This window comes from Hemicordylus capensis, chromosome 3 (genome assembly GCF_027244095.1).
Source record: "Hemicordylus capensis ecotype Gifberg chromosome 3, rHemCap1.1.pri, whole genome shotgun sequence".
NCBI lineage: Eukaryota > Metazoa > Chordata > Lepidosauria > Squamata > Cordylidae > Hemicordylus > Hemicordylus capensis.
In genome coordinates this window covers 197,240,345-197,261,650 of record NC_069659.1, presented here as the reverse complement: position 1 = coordinate 197,261,650, position 21,306 = coordinate 197,240,345, and the positions used below count along the sequence as shown (strand labels likewise).

The 21,306-nt window shown below is 44.6% G+C and overlaps 1 protein-coding gene across 1 annotated transcript in view; it reads right to left on the bottom strand.

Annotated features, from left to right (window-relative positions):
• Positions 1-21,306, bottom strand: part of ANXA7 (annexin A7) — a 39,327-nt gene that overhangs the window by 15,284 nt on the left and 2,737 nt on the right. Inside the window, exons 2-8 of the mRNA XM_053310158.1 lie at positions 15,522-15,576; positions 5,594-5,837; positions 4,924-5,019; positions 3,931-3,968; positions 3,174-3,276; positions 2,038-2,132; positions 788-901 (exon numbers count right to left, since the gene is read on the bottom strand). Coding sequence (XP_053166133.1) covers positions 788-901; positions 2,038-2,132; positions 3,174-3,276; positions 3,931-3,968; positions 4,924-5,019; positions 5,594-5,837; positions 15,522-15,575 — 744 coding nt within the window. The 5' untranslated portion in view covers position 15,576. The remainder of the gene's footprint in view (positions 1-787; positions 902-2,037; positions 2,133-3,173; positions 3,277-3,930; positions 3,969-4,923; positions 5,020-5,593; positions 5,838-15,521; positions 15,577-21,306) is intronic.

Sequence of the window (21,306 nt, the reverse complement as noted above, 5' to 3'; positions counted from 1 at the left end):
GCTGTTTGTGCCCTCAAGAACCCACATGTGAAAAATACTGTGTGTGTCATGGTGTGTGTAGGGGGGTGTTGCTTTGCTTGCAGCGGGGGAGGGGGCTCCAAAGGCCTTTAGGTTCAGACTCAAAAATTACCTAGGTGCACCTCTGTACATACACCTGGGATTCTGTCAAGAAGCTGACCCCAAGGCATAGATATGCACATAATGTGTAAACGGAAGCTGGCTCACTTCTCGAAAGCTCTTCGGTTTTTATAGGGACCTCCTTCCATGCTTTTCCTCACTGAACAGAAAAGCTTTGCAATCTGGGACACTGTAGAAAGTGGGCAAAACCTGACCCTTATCCAAACGCTAGCGTCACCAGGGACAGGATTTTGGCCCCATCTCAGTGGTGCCCTTGAATGTACCTTTTTATTCTCTTTCACCTATAAATGAATATTCACCATTCATTCCAATGTAAAACAAAGTGCTGCAATTATGGCCCATACTACAGTGAAGTTCTGATTTCTCCAAACTAAGTTTCAAGAGTCCTTATGGAGGCTACAAGTGCCCTATTTTGTTTAGATTGCGAACACCCCAGCTACTGCCAAAATATGCACCAAAGCAGAATCTATCAAGCACTTTTATTGCCTGCATCCCTAAGTTAACTCAGGTTTCCACCAATTCAGCTAGCCCTTCATTACCAATAATAAAAAATAAAACTGCTTTGAGCTAGTAGGGAGTTCAAAGTTATTTCTGATTACTTTGCTCTTATAGAATTTAACATGTAGATGTGTTTTCAAAAAAATCATACCTTCATAGCATGCCGTAAACTCCAGGCATCATAATAGGTACTTGGCATGAACAATGCAAGGATCAGCTCTTCCATGTTTCCACTTAGCTCCGACTTTAGGTCTTTAATTAAATCCTGTCCAGTTACAAAGCAAGTATCAAAACATACATGTGTACATCATTACTCCATATTTAGCATTCAGCCTCTGAGGGCCAGTCAGTTATTTTGATTTGTGAGGCATATTTTCAAGGCAGAAAATGAAGTAATCAATCATGGTAGATCAATTATTTTCACATTTCTATTCTTTCAAGTTAGTAAGACCAGCAGCCATTCTAACAGAGATTATAACATTTGCAGTTTAATTCAAATGTAATTTTTCCAGCATCAGAACAGGGTTTCTACTTGGAGTTTGCTATGCCTCAGATACCATCATATATTAATACTAGTACCTATCACTCAACTCTGATAATATGAACAGGCAAGGGGCAATTTTTATCTATCTCACCTTTCCTCTGCAGCTGCCTGTACCTCCAGAAAATACTGTATGTCCCTGAGAGTTTCACAACCCTTGGGGACATATTGTCTGGAAGTACAGGCAGGTGTAGAGGAGCGTTCAGCAAAAATTGCCCCTCCAATGCACAAGGAATGTTTTTCGGTGCCTGCAACATTATCCTGGATGTCAGCCTAGGTCTACATTGATCTTTCAAGTCAAAAGTAAATTCAGTCTCTACCATTCACATCATGAAAAAGAAGTTCCAAGTTCTTTTGTTTGAAAGAAGAGCCTCTAATTAAAGAAAGTCTCCTTTCCCTCTGCACATATTGAAAATGAGCACACAGTCACTCTCGCATACTATACTAGTATAATGTATGGGACTTCCCTCACTTACTCCTAGCTTTCTTGAAAATGGGGGTCGGGTAAACCTGGAATTTGATTATGTAATAATAGTAGTACCCTGAAAATGTGTAGCAAGTTTCATTCAGAAGCCTCACACTTAAACGGGGGGAAACTGCAGTGTTTTACATATTGGCTGTCTTGTCTGAAAACAGGTGTGGGAGGTCAAACTAGGTTTTGTCTTTGAAATGTAGAACTGTGCCATGCACCCAATTTCATTCCAAAATCTCAGTGTTCAACATAGTTCTTGCATGACAAACAAGAATGCAAAACAGAAGTTAAGTCACCAGCCTCACTTGGGCAACTGAACACACAACTGTGCATCTCTTGTATTTGTCTCTCTTTTCGAGGATTAAAGAAGAATTGCCAGCAATCATACCTTGCCATACATGGTCTTGAAAGCAGCCTTAATTTGTTGCCTCTGAGCACTGGAGCGGTTAGCCACAACATCAATGATTGCCTGTTCATCCGTTCCTAGGAAGGAAGAAGGCAAATGCTTTGATCTCCTCCTCAGTATAGTCCCACATCAGGCTAAAGTAAATAGCATCCCCTTCACACCCACAAATAAAGGGGACAAAAAGGACGTAGTCAGGTCTTATGTCCACAAATCTGCTATACAAGATGTGGATTCCACACTTCACTTCACTTCCATTTGGATTTCAGGAGCGGTTCTTACCAAATCTTACACTGGAGAAGGTTTATTACCTTGCCAATCTCTCTAACCTATCCCAAGATTACCATTCTTTAGAATCTGGCAGCAACCATCTCCCCTGACACCAGTGATGTGGAAGAGCTGCTGCCTCTACCATGGCATCCTGCTGCTTTCCCAACCTGCTGAGTCTCCTTCCCATTCAGGAACACTTGGAGGGAATGCATGAGGCTGGGAGCTGGGTGGAAACACCACTGAGGGGCCCAGTGTGGAGCTTTGCTTCAAGACCCCCTACAACGTGGTGCTGCCCCAAGCTCCTGGCCTTTCTGTCACTCACTAGCTTAAAGTAAAGAGTGTGTCATTGAGTCGGTGTCGACTGCTGGTGCCCACAGAGCCCGGTGGTTGTCTTTGGCAGAATACAGGAGGGGGTTACTATTGCCATCTCCCGCACAGTATGAGATGATGCCTTTCAGCATCTTCCTATATCGCTGCTGCTCAATAGAGGTGTTTCCCATACCAGCGGGGATTCGAACTGGCAACCTCTGACTTGCTAGTCAAGTCATTTCCCCGCTGCACCATTACATTACACCCCGCTGCACCCCCAAATATCTGCACACTTGAAGAAGAAAAAAGATGCCCCCCAAAAGAGAAGATGATACTTCATATACATAGTTCATTCAGATCAAAGACCAGGAGGGTAGTTTACCCCAAGTTATGCCTTTACCTATAGAATAACTCTGTAGTACCTTTACCAGTATTAAAAATATTCAGTGAGAATGAAGAGGTAGAAGAACGTTCTTAGCTTCTGGGTTCAAGCAAGTTTATACATGAATAATATAGACACTGCAACACACAATGGCACTTACCAAACCCCTTCATAGCCTTACGCAGAATCTCTGCATCCCGTCCTGCATCAAAGTTAGGAGCAGGTCGAATTGTGCCTTGCATATTTTGAGTCATTGCTGCAGGCTGAGAAGGAAAAATATGTGTTACCATTTGACTTGCTTCATATGAAGTGCTTAACACCAAAATCTTGAGAGTCTGTCATTTAGAGAGAGGCTGAGATTTTCACAGAGCTCTTGTAGGCCTCAAGTTCAAAATGCAATAAGCATTGGAGGATCCTAACTATTTATATGTTGCTGTTATTTATTTAACATTTCAGGTTCTTCTCTTCAGTTTGTGCTGAGGAGTTAAGCTCTCAGGAAGTTATCTTCTTATCCCTGTTACAAGTTGAGTCCCAGCCATTACTTTCACATTTTAAAAAAAAATTGTGTTAATGACTTTAACTGATGGCCAGATTTTCTGGCTTCAAAAACGTTTCAGGAATGTCATGGTCCCTGCTCTGCTTCAGGACATATAATCTTAGTTATGCTTATATCAGGACAAATAATCTTAGTTAATCTTAGTCTTAGTTATGCTCCCACTGTAAGCAAGTGGGTCAAAAAGCACATAGAGGGGGATTTTCCAAATACAATGTGTGTGTGCGCACACACACACACACGGAAGACTGCTAGAAAACAGCCTTAGACATAGGTATGCAGAATTGGACCTTAGACCTCTTTGAAGAAAAATGTGATGACAAAAACTTTATTCCATTTTATAAGCAAGAGCACACATGCATACCTGAGGTGGTGTTGATGTTTGTCCACCAGGATACCCAACTTAAAGCGGGGGAGAAAAGGGTAAAATTTAGTCAGTATTTGCACATGGTTACTATTGTGTCCATAGAAGGCTGTGAAGCCTGCCATTCATTCAAGCATTAGTCTCCTGCTGAAATGCTCTCGAGTAGATCAGTGCTATGGAGTGGGAAACATGCAAAACCTCTGAATTTATAGAGGGGCCTGACAGCTTCACAGCACCATTCCAAATCACTCTCCAAACTATGCCACCTTTGATCTCACCTCTTTCCTTCCATCCCCTCCTGTCTTTAGAACCACCTACTCATAAACCAGTTATAATCAAGCTCTCCATCAACAGGGTCTTCCATTACCACCCAACTAAAGCTTCCAGGTCAACAACCACAGGTTAGGCAGTCTTAGACTAGAGTTAGGCCTGTTGCAGACCCAGTAGCCACGATAAGAAGGTCAAAAAACCACAGGTTAGGCAGTCTTAGACTAGAGTTAGGCCTGTTGCAGACCCAGTAGCCACGATAAGAAGGTCAAAAACATGCCATGGGCTGATCTACAATCTCTCCCCAACTTCCTCACAGCAATTTCACTGCTACCTTTCCTTCTGGTTAGTGAAAACTATGGTGCAGTGTTAACTTGCGTGGTGCCAGTCAAATGTAACAATAATCAGCTTTTAATAGTGTTTTAAAAGCAAGCAACAGCAATATCTATGCAATTGCCTCTAGGACCATGCAGGAGTAACAATGGAAAGAAAAACTAGCTGGGATTGTGTGGAGTTACTGTTTCATGTAAAATTGCCTCAACATGGGGGCTGTACATGAGGTTATTTCAACAGTACCCCAATTACTATTTCACATTTACAAGAAAAAACTATTTAAATAAAGTATCTTCTCTTTCCTCCCAGGTACAACCTACCTCACAACAACACTATGATTTTCTGCATCTCACATAGTTCTTTACAAAATCTGACCAGAATGCCTGTGTATACCTGGTATTTGTGCTGGTCCACCTCCTCCATAATTTTGGGATGGAGGTTGAGGATAGCCAAAGCCAGAACCATTAGAGGGCGCCCCAAATCCAGCACCTGCAATAAATAGGAGTGAATTAAAATTCAGGACATGCAACTGTAGCCAAAGATTTTCCACACACAAGTTACAAAACCATGCATCAATTTAAATAACTTAAACATCCTTTGGTAATTTCAGAGTATATAGCAATATCATTAAAAACAAGGTATAATTAATATAATCATCAAAGAAAAAAAGGCACAATTTTTTTAAAATTATAAAAGATTCCCCCCCCCCCCATTTACTCAATACCAATTCTGGTGTTTCAATCTTATTAGTTTATAAATTTGTTATAAAATTAGTTCTAGGTTCACTGTACATATTGACATTTATTTCAGTGAATCATTTATTGAAAGCATTCTGATATGTTTGCATTTATACATGCATTTTTATTTATTGCTTTCAAAGCCCTTAAGGAAGCCTGTGGCCGGAACACATTGGGCATACATGCACCAACCAATAAAGCACCTGCCTCCCTTTTGCCTTGGTGCTGTCCACATTTTTCTGCATATTTGTTTATGGTTCTTGAACTACTAGATACAGGCACTTAGTTACAGTGGAAGCAAGCAAAACAATATTTTGGCATACTACCTCCAGGGTACGTTGGCATCCCGCCAGGTTGAGGAGCTCCAGGGTACCCACCAGGTGCAGAAGGATATCCACCAGGTGCAGGAGGATATCCACCAGGTGCAGGAGGATATCCACCAGCCCCTGGGAACCCACCAGCTGGTGGAGCTGCAGGATATGCACCACTTCCCATAGGTGGGAAGCCTCCAGGCACAGCAGGGTAAGAATACTGCCCAGCAGGTGGATAAGCAGACTCTTGCCCTGTAGGCTAAACACACAAAAAATAAATCAAGTGTTAGAGCATTTGAGAAAAAGAAAGCCTATATTAAACTTCCACAACCTATGTGCCCCATCACTCATTTCCTTAAGTAGCACCAAGTTCTAGCTCTGAAGACCCTCCCCCCCCACACACACACATATACGCACGCACGCCTTAGGTCATACATGACAACTGGCAAGCCCCACCCCCACAGTGCTTAACCAATCAGCAGTGACATCGGAGGCCCTCCCGCTGCTTTCCCCCCATAGGCGCTCCATTGTAAACCGGTCCGGGGGGGGGGGGGCGGCAGAGTACCTCCCTGCCATCCCGTCCCCTTGTCAGACTGGAAGTAAGCAGAAGTATCTGGCATGCATGCACACGTCAGGCAAGCGCACGGCGTGTTCACTCTCGCGCACACATTGCGCTCGCTCGCACAGTACTCATTGGGTAATTCCACTTGCTTCCAGTCCAACGAGCGGACGGAGCAGCAGCAGCGTACCTCCCTGCCATCACATCCCCTCATTGGACTGGAAGTGAGCTGAAGTACCTGGCACACGTCAGGCATGCGTACGTCACGTTCGCTCGCGTGCACATATCGCACTCACACCCACAGTACTTGTCGGGTACTTCAGCTTACTTCCGGTCTGACAAGCAGACAGGGCAGCAGGGAGGTACACCTCAGCCCCACCAGACTGGTTTACAATGGTGGGAGAAATAAGTGCCGCCCTCCCCCACCTTCGACCTGGCAGAACCAATGATCGCTTGAAGCAGTTCAGAGGCCCATAAAGGGCCTCCGAACCGGTTCCGTGCACATCCCTAATGGCAAGCAGAAACTCTCAAACATCACCACCACTGAAACAGCAATGTAGAATCCAAGCCTGAACAGATCTGAGCAGTTTTTATCCCTGTCTTGCAAACTACCCTAAAAGCCAGAACGTAAAAGGCTCTGGACTGCTCACAATATTTCTGCTGGCCAACACTGTGTAGATGCAACGATGGTTGAAAAAGACTTCTTTACCATCACAGAGTAGGCCCTAAAATGAGCTCTAGCTTGCGTTGCTCAGATTTGCTTTGAATCTTTTTCCATTGATACTCTAGCTCAGGGGCTCCCAACCTGTGGAGTACAGCCGGAGATGATGAGAGTTGTAATTCAGCAACATCTGGAGTACTAAAAGTTGGAAAAACACGCTCTAGCTGTATCACCTGCCATTTCATCAACCCAAGCTCCACAGAACACTAAGGAGCCAAATGGACTCATAAGTGGGAGGGAGTATTCAGGAGCAATGGAATATCTGAGCCATTTCCTAATCTCCAAGAGCAGGTAGGGCTTTCATAGGACCACTAGTTGTAGCTCCGCCCCTCCACCCCGCTTTATAATACAGATCCCTTCACCAGTATTTGGATTCTACAGAAGAATGCAGTAATATTTGTCCAGTACACTTTATTGAATAAATATGTATGGGTAGAATGCTGGACTAGGACTGGTGACACTCAGGTTCAAATCCACATGCAACTGCAACTATGAAGTTCACTGGGTGACCCTGGGCCACTCTCCCTCTCTCAGGCTAACCAATATCACAGGGCGGGACGAGGGGGGGACGGGACACCAGAGGTATAGTGGAGGGGGGATGTGCACTCTGGCTGTTGGGGTGGGCACGGCCATGGGGGCTGTCACGGAGAGTGCCCACACTTCTGAATTTGCAGTGACATCACCATGCATGTCACCCCGAGCTCCTTGGAGAAGGAGTGGGATATAAATGCAATCCATCAAGTCAAATCAAAACCAAATGAGATAGGATGTTAAAGTGTTAGGGAATGAAATTTTAATATACATTTGATTTGTTTACCTTTGTGGAGCAGAAGATAGTACAGTATGATTCCTCAATAGTTTTATTCAACAGGTACAACATTTAATCATCAGCATCATCTTTATTTGTTAGCTGCCCCATGACAAACTGTTCTCACAATTGAGAAGATATATAATTATTATTGACAGTAATCCCTAGTGTAAAATTTGACAGTAATAGCTAGGATAGGGTGTGCTAGACACTGGAAATCACAAACACAGTTTCAAGGCAGAATGGCTTACAGAACTGTGGGCTGATGCATTGAATCACTTTATAAGGAGCATCTAAAAGTACATCAAAATTTAGAACACACATCTTGGGATCATCCACTAGAATGATCGTTCTTAAATAAAAATCCTAAAGTATACATTATAACTACACATTTAAATTTTTGAAGATGCACTCCAATCTTCATGGCTATTTTTCTACTGTATTAGGAACACAGGAAGCTGCCATATACTGAGTCAGACCATTGGTCCATCTAGCTCAGTATTGTCTTCACAGACTGGCAGCGGTTTCTCCAAGGTTGCAGGAAGGAATCTCTCTCAGCCTTATCTTGCAGATGCCAGGGAGGGAACCTGGAACCTTCTGCTCTTCCCAGAGTGGCACCATCCCGAAGGGAATATCCTACAGTGCTCACAAATCAATTCTCCCTTTCATACGCAACCAGGGTGGACCCTGCTTAGCTAAGGGGACAAGCCATGCTTGCTACCACAAGACCAGCTCTCCTCCTCCTATTCTACAGGACCCTAATCTTTATAGGCCTCCCCAATGCTATAAGCTCTGTATAATAATCCCCAATATTTCTCCCTCTTTCTGTGTGCCATGCTAAATGTGAACACAAAAGACTACTTGTTAGCAGTTGTAAGAAAGGAAGCTGCATCAAGGTCACCGAACACTGAGTGTGTTGATTTATGAACAACCTTATTAACCACAGTGTGAACTTTAGATTAATGGGGCTACTGTTAGCTACTTTGATGTAGTAGTCAAAAACTTAAGACAATAATGAAGCTTTGTCTGTAGCCTGTGTACTCCTGCTATAGCTAGCTAGTTGTTTTGATGCATTATCTATAATCACATTTGTAATATTCCTTACATATCTTGTTGTGAACAGGCCTGAATTTCAGCCTAGGCCTGTGTTTTCACAAGCAATTCACAACAATCTTGTTACTTATCTGTAATGCATTATGCTTATTATTTAACAAGCTGGCATCTTCTGGTCAAAGTCAAAAATCTGAGTTAAAAGAAGAAGAAGAAGAAGAAGAAAAGCTGGCTAAACATCTTGTGGTGCAGAGGCTAATTATTTATTTATTTATTTATTTTATTCATTCAAATTCTATACCACCCTTCCAAAATGGCTCAATTATGACTAACAAGAGGGGAAAGGAGAAGAACATCCAAGACCTGAACTTGAAAGGATAGTGTTGGAGTCTTCATAATTACATCCTTGATGGGTGTGAAGGTTGACCATCTTTTCAGTCAACCATCTGAAAAATGATCCCATCTGAAAAATGACCTGAAAACTCGAGACCCAGCATGGAGAGGAAAGACCAGAAGATGCATATTCACCCTCTCCTTGCTGCAGCCTGCCCCCTCCCCACATCAGCTTCTACACTTCTTCTTCTCTTCACACCCCAGCATATAACTGATGGGAGAATTAGCAAACTGGCCACTTGCTGATTCCCTGCATCTCTGAGAGTTGAATATCAATAGCAGCTGTAAAGCCAAGGTTGCCTAGCCCTATTCTACTAGGTGAAGTTCCAATTTAATTCTGCTTGGTTTCTTTGCCCCAACACTACAAAGAGAGACATAGCTACTTTCATGTGACTAAACAGTTTCCACTGAACTGTTCCTACATCTTGGCAGGACTCTTAGGCAACAGTCAACACAATATGAAATCTGAGCTCTGTGTCAGGAAACATTTTGATTAGAGATGTGTCTGGAACCACTCCTCCGCGTTTCAGAGGCGGCGGGAGTGCTCCACTTCCAGCCAAGGACAGCAATGGGGCAGCAGGGAGGTACACTGCAGCCCTGAGAGGCTTTGATACAACAGAGCTTGTGACTAAGCAGTGGAAATGCGACGGGAGGGTTAAGTGCACCCTTCACTGCCCTTAAGGGAGCACCCCTGCCACCTCCGAAATCCAGAAGAGCTTCGGTGGCCAAAACATTTCGGAGGCTTCTATAATGGCCTCTGAGACGTTTCAGGCACATCCTTAATTTTGATATCCAATTTCCAAGCTAAACTGAAGATTTTGCATTAAAGGGTTTCCATGAAAACCTTTTCATAAAATGTTGTTGTTCTCAAGTATATATTGATATCAGTTATTAGCATTTTCCAGTGATAAAACTCCAAAAAATGGTTGCTTCACCCATTAAAAGGTTACCTGCATGGATGTAATCTTCATGTGTGTGTGCACATGTAGCTGGATGAGGAGAAGAGAGAGACACTGTATTGTCTCAATTGTGAGTGTTCCTGACACTGATTAAGCAACTACTGGATCAATGCATCATAGAAATACATTCCCACCACACTTCAAACAATATATACACTCTTTTCCTATAATCAAATGCAGTGTACTCAACATCTAGGATATTTGAAACTACTTCTGGATCCAAACTTTGTAACTCAGCAGGACACACTATATGTTTGCAAGAAAGGAACATTGGTCTTACCTGTGAAGGCTTCTTTTTCCCTGTAGCTGGAGCTCATCAATACTGGGATTAGGTACTGAGCATGCTCGAGACAGGCCAGAAATTAAACTTGCTAGTTCCTGTCGCCAAAGTGCACCAGTCCCCAGTTCCGGGACTGTAGCTAAGAAGTGTAGGAAATGAGACAGTGAAAGATCTATAATGAGAGTTAAAAACTACAAGAGAAGAAAGGGTAAGGAGATAGAATCGAAGTGTGACGGGGACCAACAGAGAAAAAAAACTATTGACTCCATCCCCTGAGAGCTGCCACTACCCAAAAGGGGTCCTCTTCCTTGCTATAACGGCATACATATTACATATATACAGAAGGTGAACGCTCCCAGACATGACATCCAGGATGGTCTGATGAGCTCCAGCTACAGGGGAAAAGAACCCTTCACAGATAAGACCACTGTTCCTTTTTCCCCTGTGCTGGAGCTCATCAATACAGGGACATGCCCAAGCGGTATGCAATCTGTTGGTGTGTGTGGGGGGATGTCTTCAAAGCACCTGCTGGAGAACTCTGCAGCTGAAAGCCCCCTGAAGAAGAGAGAAAGATTTAATTTTGTAGTGACGGATAAATGGAATGAATGAGGACCATGTTGCTGCCTTGCAGATGTCCGCCAGGGGAGTCTGGGCAGAGAAGGCCATAGAAGTCGCTGCACTACGGGTGGAGTGAGCGGTGATCCCAGTCAGCACCAGTGAAATGTGGGGGAGAAGGGTATGAGAGCCGAGGGGCAGAGGTCCAGGACCGAGGACAAGGCGGGTTGGAGTTCCACCCCATCTTGGAGGAAGGCCAGCACTTCTAGAATTCCTGCTGATCAGGAGTCTTGATGATGTCTGCGGAACCATCTGGAAAAGGCCGCCCATGTGGCTTGGTAGATTCGCTGAGTAGAGGGCCGGCAAGAGGAGAGGATGGTATTCTGTACTTGAGGAGAGTAACCTGCTGCCGTCAACTTCTCACACTCAACCTCCAGGCACAGAGCTGGAGCCAGCCCAGATCCAGGTGGGCAATTGGTCCTTGAGTCAGGAGGTCTCTGCATAGAGGGAGACACCAGGGAGGTTGGATCGATAGGTTGAGCAGGTCCAGAAACCAAGGGCGTCTGGGCCAGCAAAGAGCTATTGGGATATGTTCAGCGTGCTCTCGGCGTAATTTTGCAACTACTTTCAGAAGGATGGACGGTGGAGGGAACATGTAGAGGTGACCTGGAGGCCAGGGGGCTGAGAGTGCATCTGTGTCCTCCGCTTGAGGACTCAGAAACCTTGAGAGGAAGCGGGAGAGCTGTGTATTGGTCATGGTTGCGAAGAGATCCACGAGCAGGTGGCCCAGTTGACTGGTGATCTGCCTGAATACTTCCGGATGGAGTGACCATTCTGCGGGATCTACCTGTTGACAACTGAGCCAATCCGCTTATGTATTGTCTACCCCGCTAAGATGTTCCGCAACTATCGACAACAGATGCGTTTCCGCCCAATTGAAGAGATAAGTTGGTTCTTTCATCAGTGCTGTGGAGTGAGTGCCGCCTTGGCGGTTGATGTGGGCCTTGGTTGTGATGTTGTCCGTGCATAGCAGAACATGTTTGCATGTCAGGTGATGAAAATGGAGTAGAGCCCACCTGGCTGTGCTGAGCTCCAGCCAACTGATGCCCTTCTTTGCTTCTGAGTTGGACCATAGGCCCTGGGCTGGATGCCCTTGATAGACCGCTCCCCAACCCGAGAGGCTGGCGATAGCCACCAATGGAAAAATTTCCTGACCAGGCTTGTGAGGTGCACTGGCATATGTGTCCCTGCCATGATCTGGTCCTGAAATGGCAGGAGAAGCCACTGGAGGGGGCGAGCATGCTACTTGGCCCAAGGGGTGCATTTTATACAAGCTATCATTGATCCTAGGACCTAGGATAAGAGCATCAGATCTGCAGAAAGCGAAAGGCAGAGGGGCCGAAGGAAAGCAGAAAGCTTGGCTTTCCTTTCTGAGGGTAAGGAAACCAGCACCAGGACTGTGTTGAACACTACTCCTAGGTGTTGTAGAAACTGAGTTTGGCAGAGATGGCTCTATTCCGTGTTGACGACAAAGCTGTGACCACTCAGATACCTGAGGGTTTGAAGGACATGTGATTGGGCAAGATGGAGAGGCGAAGCGCTGATCAGGAGATCATCTAGTATACGTATATGCACACCCCCTGTTGGTGAAGATGAGCCATGACGGTCACCATCACCTTCGTGAACAACCGCGGTGCTGGGGAGAGACCGAAAGGAAGTGCTCTGTATTGGAAGTGGTGTCTGTTGTACGTGAATCAAAGGAACGGACCGGGAGAATGGGAATGTGGAGATATGCCTGAGAGGTCTATGGACGCCAGGAAGTCATTTGGAAGAATCGCTTCTTTGATGGTACGGGTTCGATGGTGTGAATCTCCAGAAGACGTTTAATTGCCCGATTCATTTGCCTGTGTTTGTCCACCCTCTTGGGAACCTTGGGAAATGGTGTCCAGTATCCATTGGTCCTGTGTGGTGGACATCCAGGTAAGGGCAAACTGTGAGAGCCTGCCCCCTATGGGACAGTAGTCATTGTCTCTTATTTTGGGGGGGGGCAGGGTTGAAGGTCCTGATACCTTGGTTTCTGTATGCCCTTCTGTGGCATGGTCTCCATTGACCCCCTAAAGTTTTGACCTCTGTAGTCTCCAGACCTGAAAGACCTGTGGAATTGCCTATGGGGATGAAAGGATGAGGCAGGGGAACGAAAAAACCTCCTGGGTTCCCTCCGAGTGGACGGAATGACTTTCTTTTTATCCCTTGTTTCGACTAGGACAGGGTCCAAAGATGGGCCAGAAAGACTGGATCTTGAATAGGGTGATGCGATGAGAGCAATCTTTGATTTGGGGTCCACTTGCCAGCTCTTGAGCCGCCACACCGCCACTCCCAAGGCAAGTGCCCTGGAAGCCTGCTGGATGCAATCGAGGCTGGAGTCTGCCATAAAGGCAGCAGCCTTAACCATTCTGTTAATGCCTTGCCTGAGTTTGGTGTTTTCAGGGAGAACCAATGCCGCCAACTCCTTGGCCCACAAAATGGACACTCTAGCAAAGACAGAACTGGCAGGTGCTGCCCTGACGATGGTGGCAGAGGCTTCATACGCCTTCTTGAGTAATAAATTGGTCTTCCTATCCTCTATGGTTTTTAACTGTTCTTGCCCCTCGGTATTATTAAGTGTCCCCGAGACCATCTGCACAATGGGTGAATCAATATGGGGGGCAGCCAGAAGAGAGGCAGTCTCCTGGGTGAAGGCATAATGTTTTCTAGGGTAACTGCCAATTGGCCTGCTAGAGGCTGGTTGTTGCCATCCTGCCAACAAGACCTGTTTAAAAAGGTCTGGGAAGGGTACTGAGGATTGAGGGACAGAGGATGTGGAGAAAACATTTGGATCTAAGTCTGAAGCTTGCATAGCGGCAAAGGGAGCCACATCATTGATCATCCTCTTAGCCTTAGAAAGCAATACATTAAAATCAGTAGAGGAAAATAAACGGGCAGAAATAGGTACTACAGGAGTAGAGTCCTCCTCAGACAACTCTCCTCCTTCTTTTTCTGGATCAGTTGGTTCAAGCGGATCCAGTTGTGCAGGTGACCCTGGGTTAGAATGACCTGAGCTTGAGCCAGTTCTTAAAGGCATATAATCAGGCGGAGGTATAACAGGTGGAGCGGGTTGTATGGGGGGGGAGGGATGGGCTGTCTGGGGATAAGTGGAAGAGGGTGTGAAGGGAGACCTGGGTTGGTGGGAGGAGAATTAGAAGTGCCCGGCGCCCTTGGGCAAGAGTATTTGTGAGCCATTAGGATTGCCTCCAAGGATGAAGAGGAGCGCCTCTTGTGCCTGGGGAGGAAGAGGAGAACCGCCTGTGCGGTGTGGGGGCCACAACAGGGCTGGAGGAACTGCAGGCATGGTCAGCTGGGCGTCCAGCTGACGGGGCTGAGCAAGTAACAGAAAGTTTGCTGGTTCACAGGCATCCGCCAGGAGGCGTGAGTTCAAATGTTCAGCAGGCGCCAGCAGAGGGTTGGTAGGTTCCACGTGGAGCAAGAAGGGACTACACGGGCTAGCCGGTTCCTCTGCTGCGCTCTCCACCAAAGGGGGAAAGGGTTCCAGTGCCCTCAGGTCCCCTGCAGGGTGCAAGTTGTCTTTCCCCCCTTTCTTAACCCACTCAGCATTAGACTTTCAGCGAGGTTTTCTTTTCTTGCATACCGCTTGCATGAGGAGCCGTTCACTCAGCCGTAAAGACGCTGAGGCTTTCTTGCATTTTTTCAACTTTGGCTCGCCCATATCCTTGAGGTGCCTTGACTTTTTGGAGGCTTTGTGTGGCGAGCACCTAGCCTCCACTAGTATAGCCACTGCCGGAGCAGGAAAGGCTTGTTTGTGCGGTAGACGCTGATTGTGCTCCCAGGAGAGCATTGGCGCCAGGCTCTAAGGGACAGTTAGGGCGTGAGCCTTCCGAGAGAGAGCCAGCTAAGAGGTCCTCAGCATGAGCGCACTCCATAAAGGAGCGAGGCAACCGGGGCCAAAGGTGCCCGAAAATAAGCAAAAAACAACTAAAAATGAAACTAAAGTCCAATAAGCCGAATCAGAAACTCAGAAACTCAAAAAAGGTTGGTTGGATGAATTTAGACAAAAAATAAAAAATAAATCCAAGTCAGCTCCCTTCCCGCCCTCGCACAATCTAAGAGGGGAAAGGGGCAGAAGGAAAAGAAGAGATATCTAAGGAACTAGCAGTTGAAATAGCATGCTAGGAAGAGAGCAAACTCTCAGTCCTGCAAGTCTCGAGCAGACAGGAGCGGAACTGGGGATTGGCGCACTCTGGCAACTGGAACTAGCAAGTTTAATTTCCGGCCCGTCTCAAGCATGCTCAGTACCTTATCCCAGTATTGATGAGCTCCAGCACGGCGGGGGGGGGGGGGGGAGATATAAGGCTATCAGTAAATAAATAAAAAGGAGAAATCCAAGAATCAAAAGGAGGTTATAAATTCAATGTCATACACCAACACAATCTCCTTCACCCATATTTAATTAGACATTTGTTGGTAGTGCTGGGTGGTGACAAAAAGAAAGAATCCAGGTACATTTTTTAAAAGCTGAAAAGTGAAACATTTGTATTATATAAACAAACAAGTTACTACTTACAGGATAACCAGGAAAAGCAGGGTAACCTGAAGGAGGATATCCTGGGTATGACATTCTGTAAAAAGAGAGAACAACTGAGATCTTCTGCAAAGCTATAAGCCAGTAGTCTTCACTATTTTTCAAGCAGGGGCACCTTTGGCCAAAGAAACCCCCCAGAAAACCTTCACTGTGGGAGGCCTTCTCACAGAACTGCACTTTTTTCAATCCTGGGAGGGACCTTTAAGAGAGATGTAGCCCAGCCCCCTCTTAAGAGCTCTAGGAGGAAAGCACTGGGAAGGGCTGCACTACCCAGCACTCTGTGCATGCCTTCTAAGATGGGGCAGGGGCTCAAGAGGGCTCCATTCCCCTTAAAGGAGCCCCTCAAACTGGGCAAAGCACAGCAATGCACTATGGGAACAGTCACCTTTGCATGATGTCAGGGAGACTGTGCAGAGTATTCAGATTTGGCCAAAATTTTGCACAGGCCAAATACACAATTAGTCAGGGAGCTGCACTTTGAGTTGATGGGGCCACCATTGGCTCCTCGGGCCTTACAATGAAGAACACTGCAATAAGCAGCTTCCTAAAGTGGGTGCTTCACCTCCCAGGAGTGCACAAGCAATACAACAAAGAAATGGGGAAGGCTCATTGGGACAGTCAATCAGTTGCAATATTAGCCACAGTACCATTCGCCATGGTAAAAAATGCATGTCCAAAACAGATGGTAATTGACAATACAAAGGAGGCAGGATAACCAAAGAGATCCTAAGATGGGCAGAAAAGCAAGGGTTGAATTTCCATCCACAAAAGCAGAAGGTCCCATGGGGAAACCCTGAATCAAAACAGGCTATCAAAGATGCAACTGGGCAAGGCACTAGACTAAAGGGGAGCAGCCTATACAACCAAGGAGGTGTCCAGGCTTCAACAAGTCCCACTAGAGCAATGGCCCAATTGACATTCTCGAGTATCCTGAAGGAAAAAGACCACACCCTTCATGAAGGCAGTTACATAACAAGAAGGAAACATATAAACTTTGCTGAGTATGAAACGGTTAGACAATTTCAGTGGTTCTTAAGAGAAATGTTTCCAAGCTTAAAAAGGTTTCCTGGACATTTAAAAGGCTCTGTGGAATTGAAATGCTATGAAAGGAAGTGTATAACACATCTTCTGTTCCATGGCCTAACATACACAGGCCAGTTGAATTTTAATACTTTAAACCACTCCCTTTTCCTTTTCAAAAAAACAAACAATATTCTATAGCTAGAATTGTGACTCTTGCCACATTTTAATTCAAGGCAGCATGAGGGAATACGTTCAATAAAGGAATTTAAATGTGTCCGTTGTTACGTTATAGAAAACAACAGTGCTCTGCAAAACAAGAGAGATAACAAACAGAACTGGTTTATAAGGTACATGCAAGAAATTGATTCTCTCTCTACTGTATATCTGTAGCAACTATATGCTTCCTGGGCACATGGACACATTTATTAAGAGAATCATAAAGACAGGCCAAGAATACCCCCATCTGCCTTATTGCTTTTCTTAAAATTTCTTCCCAGCTAAAAAGTGGAAGGATCTTTTCTTTAAGTGCTGCATGCCGGCAGAAGTTAATCCCAGCCAGGAGTTCCAAGGCGTGTCCATGCCCAGATAAGGTTACACATTGCAACTGCACACAAAACCATGGGAACACTGGAACTAACAAAACTTATGCTAATTTTGCCCATGAGATCAAAAAGTGAATTAAGGTAGTACAGTTTTCTCCTGTCTATTCACAGATTGCCCCAAGAAACATAGAAGTAAAAATTAGAAAGAAAGTTTTCATATTCAGAATCTTGGAAGAGAAGCACTGACAACATGTGTGTGTTCACATTAGCATTTCGCACAGGATCAGCCTCCACAAATCCTCTCACCAGGATCATGTGCTTCTTGCCATCTGGTGCAGGCCTCCGTCTCTGGGGCAGGGGGGTGGGGAGAGGTGACAACTTCTCCAGATGCAGGTGCAAAGAAGTAATGTGTCTCATATCACACAGAGTTTTGGAACAAGTAACCTGCTCCAAGAGTCCCACATTGCACTGAGCTTGGAGGGAGCTTAGAATGAAAAGAACTGTCTGCTACAAAGCTCAGCATGATAATGAGACAAATACAACACACACCAGAGTTCGCTGGCACATGCACTGGACTTTGGAGAGAAGGATCAGAGCAACAGGGCCCACACATGCAAGCCAGAATACAGGAGGGGTTTACTTTTGCCATCTCCCATGCAGTATGAGCTGCCTGCTCTCTAGGCAAGGTTGCTTCCCCGCTGCACCATTAGGTGGCAATGTATTAATACTCTGTCAGTATTACAAATGGAAACTTTCAGTTTTTAAAGAAAAGCCTTGCCTTTTGACTCTGTTGCTCTTCTGGGGTACCCTAATGTTGGCATTTGCTTGTGTCCACGTTTGTAATGCGGACTTGCACATTGGGGTTTTTTGAGCTAATTGCACCAGTTCCAAAAGCACAGATACAGAGGTGGATAGTGCACACATGTGTAGCAAGTGGCAATCTGCTGATTCAGACATTCATGTACACTTTCTCTAATGCCCCAGTAGATAAGAGGATTAGTAATTTTATTCATATAGCACCATCACTGTATGTGTTATTTGCAACATTCTGAGTTTTTTGAAAACAGACATGCTTCTCTTGGCCTTGAGTTTAGAATGTGTACCCTGCTCTTCTGTACTTTGATTTGGTGATTTAGGGATGAGCAGAGCTTCCCTAAGCAACAAAATGTTTAAAGGGCTGTGGGCTTGGCTTCCTTTTGAGGACGGTGCACTGAAAACTCATGTTTGTAGTATTTGCAAATATGCAAGCAGCGCTTAAGTGGAAGCAAAGAGGCACATCTACCAGGCAACAAGTCTGCTACCCTACAGAGAATACACTTTCTCTCTGGAATTGTCCCTTAACACAGCTGTCGGATTCACATTTTGCTTTCACTTGTCAAGAAGTTATAAGTAGTACTACAGCTGGCAACAAAGCAGTTAGTCCCATGTTTTGCATGTAATCCTTTTCAATTTCCTCTTATTTGTATCAGGCTTGTTAATTACTTCAGCCTCCCTCAAGTATTACAACAAACCTCTTCCATTCCATATACTGTATCATCACCCAAAGTTTTATTCATTAGCTAGTTATTCATTAACAGATTCTCTTAGCACCTCTGTCTCTTCCACAGCTTGATCCCTAACTAGCTATGTAGAACACAACAAAAGTTGATTTTAAAAAAGAATGATAGAAAATGAATTTAAGTAATTCCTTTGGTGTGGTACTTAATTTTAAATATTCTTAAATCACCACCTGGTCAATTTAGAAAATCCTTGCAAAGAAAACATATCTCTTCACATTCCAGAGTTAAGATTTCATTTTGGATTCTGACCAGATTACTTTCAATTAAAAAACAACAACCCACTTTTACATATTTTTCCAACTTCTTTACTTTTCACAGTAACTTTCCACAGTCAAGTGGATTCATAGTACAAGCCTATACGAGCTTACTCTGAAGTAAGCTCGATGAGCACAGTGGGACTTACTTTCTAGTTACTATGTTTAGGACTACAGCCTTACTCTGGTTAAATACTATTTGGGGTGGCTTCAGTGCATTGCTTGCTATTATTACATTAAATTTTTAAAGGCGGTTGTAAATGGAAATTAATGCAAATAAAACTCATTAGAAGAAGCACTGAATTGTAGCACTCAAGGCAAACATTTGCTAGCAAAACAATCTAGTAAAGTGTGGTTTTTTTCCCTTGCATTCTAAAGAGAGAGAAAAGAGAAACTGCATCTGAACCATGAAGAGAAAAATAAAGTGCCTGCAGCCACTTCATTCTCCATTTTCAATAATATAAGGGAATATGGTATAATTATTCCCATACTGCAAAAGGGGGGTGGAGTCTAGCTGAGAGGGAATGGCTTTCTTAAAAACCACCATCATGAGGTCATGGCAGAGGCAAGATTTAAACTGGAGAGTTCCCAATTCACAGCTCAGTCTCTTGTACACAACACTACAACAGCTCTTAACATAACACTTCCAGTGGAGGAGAGAGATCAGATTTTCAAACCATTATAAGCTTTGTGGCTTAGCGGGGGAAATGCTTGACTAACAAGCAGAAGGTTGCCAGTTCGAAACCCCACTGGTATGTTTCCCAGACTATGGGAAACACCTATATTGGGCAGCAGCGATATAGGAAGATGTTGAAAGGCATCATCTCATACTGTGCGTGAGGAGGCAATGGTAAACCCCTCCTGTATTCTACCAAAGACAACCACAGGGCTCTGTGGGCACCAGGAGTCAAAATCGACTTGACGGCAAACTTTACCTTTATAGCTTTGTTGCTGAAAAAAATCAAGCTAGTACAGCCAATTGCTCTTGCACAAGAGTCACAGGCACCAATGGGATAACGAATGTGATATTACTGATGAAAAGCCGATGCCATACATTGCAAAAAATAGGAGATGACTTCGATAAGTAAGGTGCCGCATTAGAAAATGGGAAACAATAGAGAGCTGAACTATATGTTGCCAGGAAGATCCTGTCATTAAAAAAAAAAAAATTAAGAAGCCATGGGGCACAGGAATTAGATCAGGGCAATGGTGTTGGGGTTTCCCCCCAGGCCAGTTCCCTGATAGAGGTATGCATGAGCCATGGTTTGAGCACTGTTTGGGAGCGGGAGCTTTAAGAAAGAAGTGAGCAGGTCCTTACCTGCTCTCTGCCACCCCATCTAGTGTTCATGGTGGCCCAAGTACCCCTGCATGGTGCCAGAACACACATGGCATTTGCGCATATGCAAACACCGTGTGTGCTGGTGCCATGCGGGGGTACTTGGGCTGTGTAACACCCCAGCAGGAAACTGCATGGGGCAGCAGATCGCTGGTAAGGACCTGCTGCCTCTTTCTTCTTCTTCTTCTTCTTCTTCTTTATTATTTTTACATTTATATCCCGCTCTTAAAGCTCCCACTCCCAAATGGTGCTTGAACTGTGGTTTTGGCACAGCCCTGGTGGAAACTAGCCCCTCCAAAGCTGCTATTAGCCCTGAGGAAAAGGCAGGCATAATGTGGCTACCTGTCTTTCCCCCCCAGGAGGGATAATGGGAACTTGGGAGAGAATTTCAGTTGGAGAAACAGCAGAGAAGGAAAGGATTATGCTCCCCAGTAGCACTAATGCCCCAAGATAATTCATGGCTGCTTTAAAGCTTATATCGTTATTATTTATTGCTGCGAAACCTTGATCTCTAACACAATGTGTAGTTTGGCCAGAGAGAATACAGAATTCAACAAGAGCAGGATGAAGGAAGCAAGAAGGAATGTAGAAAGACAAGATATATATGTATTTATCACATTTAAGAGAGGTTTTAGAAAAGGTTAAGCTTCTACAGGTGAATAGAGCTGCCTGAAAAACAAAGGATACTAGGAAATGAATCACTATTACTCTGCAGAGCTCAAAGCAATTTATTAGGGTTTTCTGTTCTACATACTTGGTGGCAGAGAACACCACAATTACCTGATAGATTTTCAATCAGTTTAATGGATAACCACATGGCCATTAAAGGAATGCAAGTAAGTGAGAGAGAGAGGGAGCTCAACAGACAGGTTGTTTGGATGGGACTCTGAGGCCCACTTTATGAATTTTCTAAATGGAAGCCACTTCTGTACAAGAAATCATAAGATTTCAAAAATCCAAAAATCATGACTTTTTGGATGTAATAAAATAATGCTGGGTTCTTCCAGCATGTGTTCATCATAGTTTTTCAGTGCATAAACATATCTAGGAATA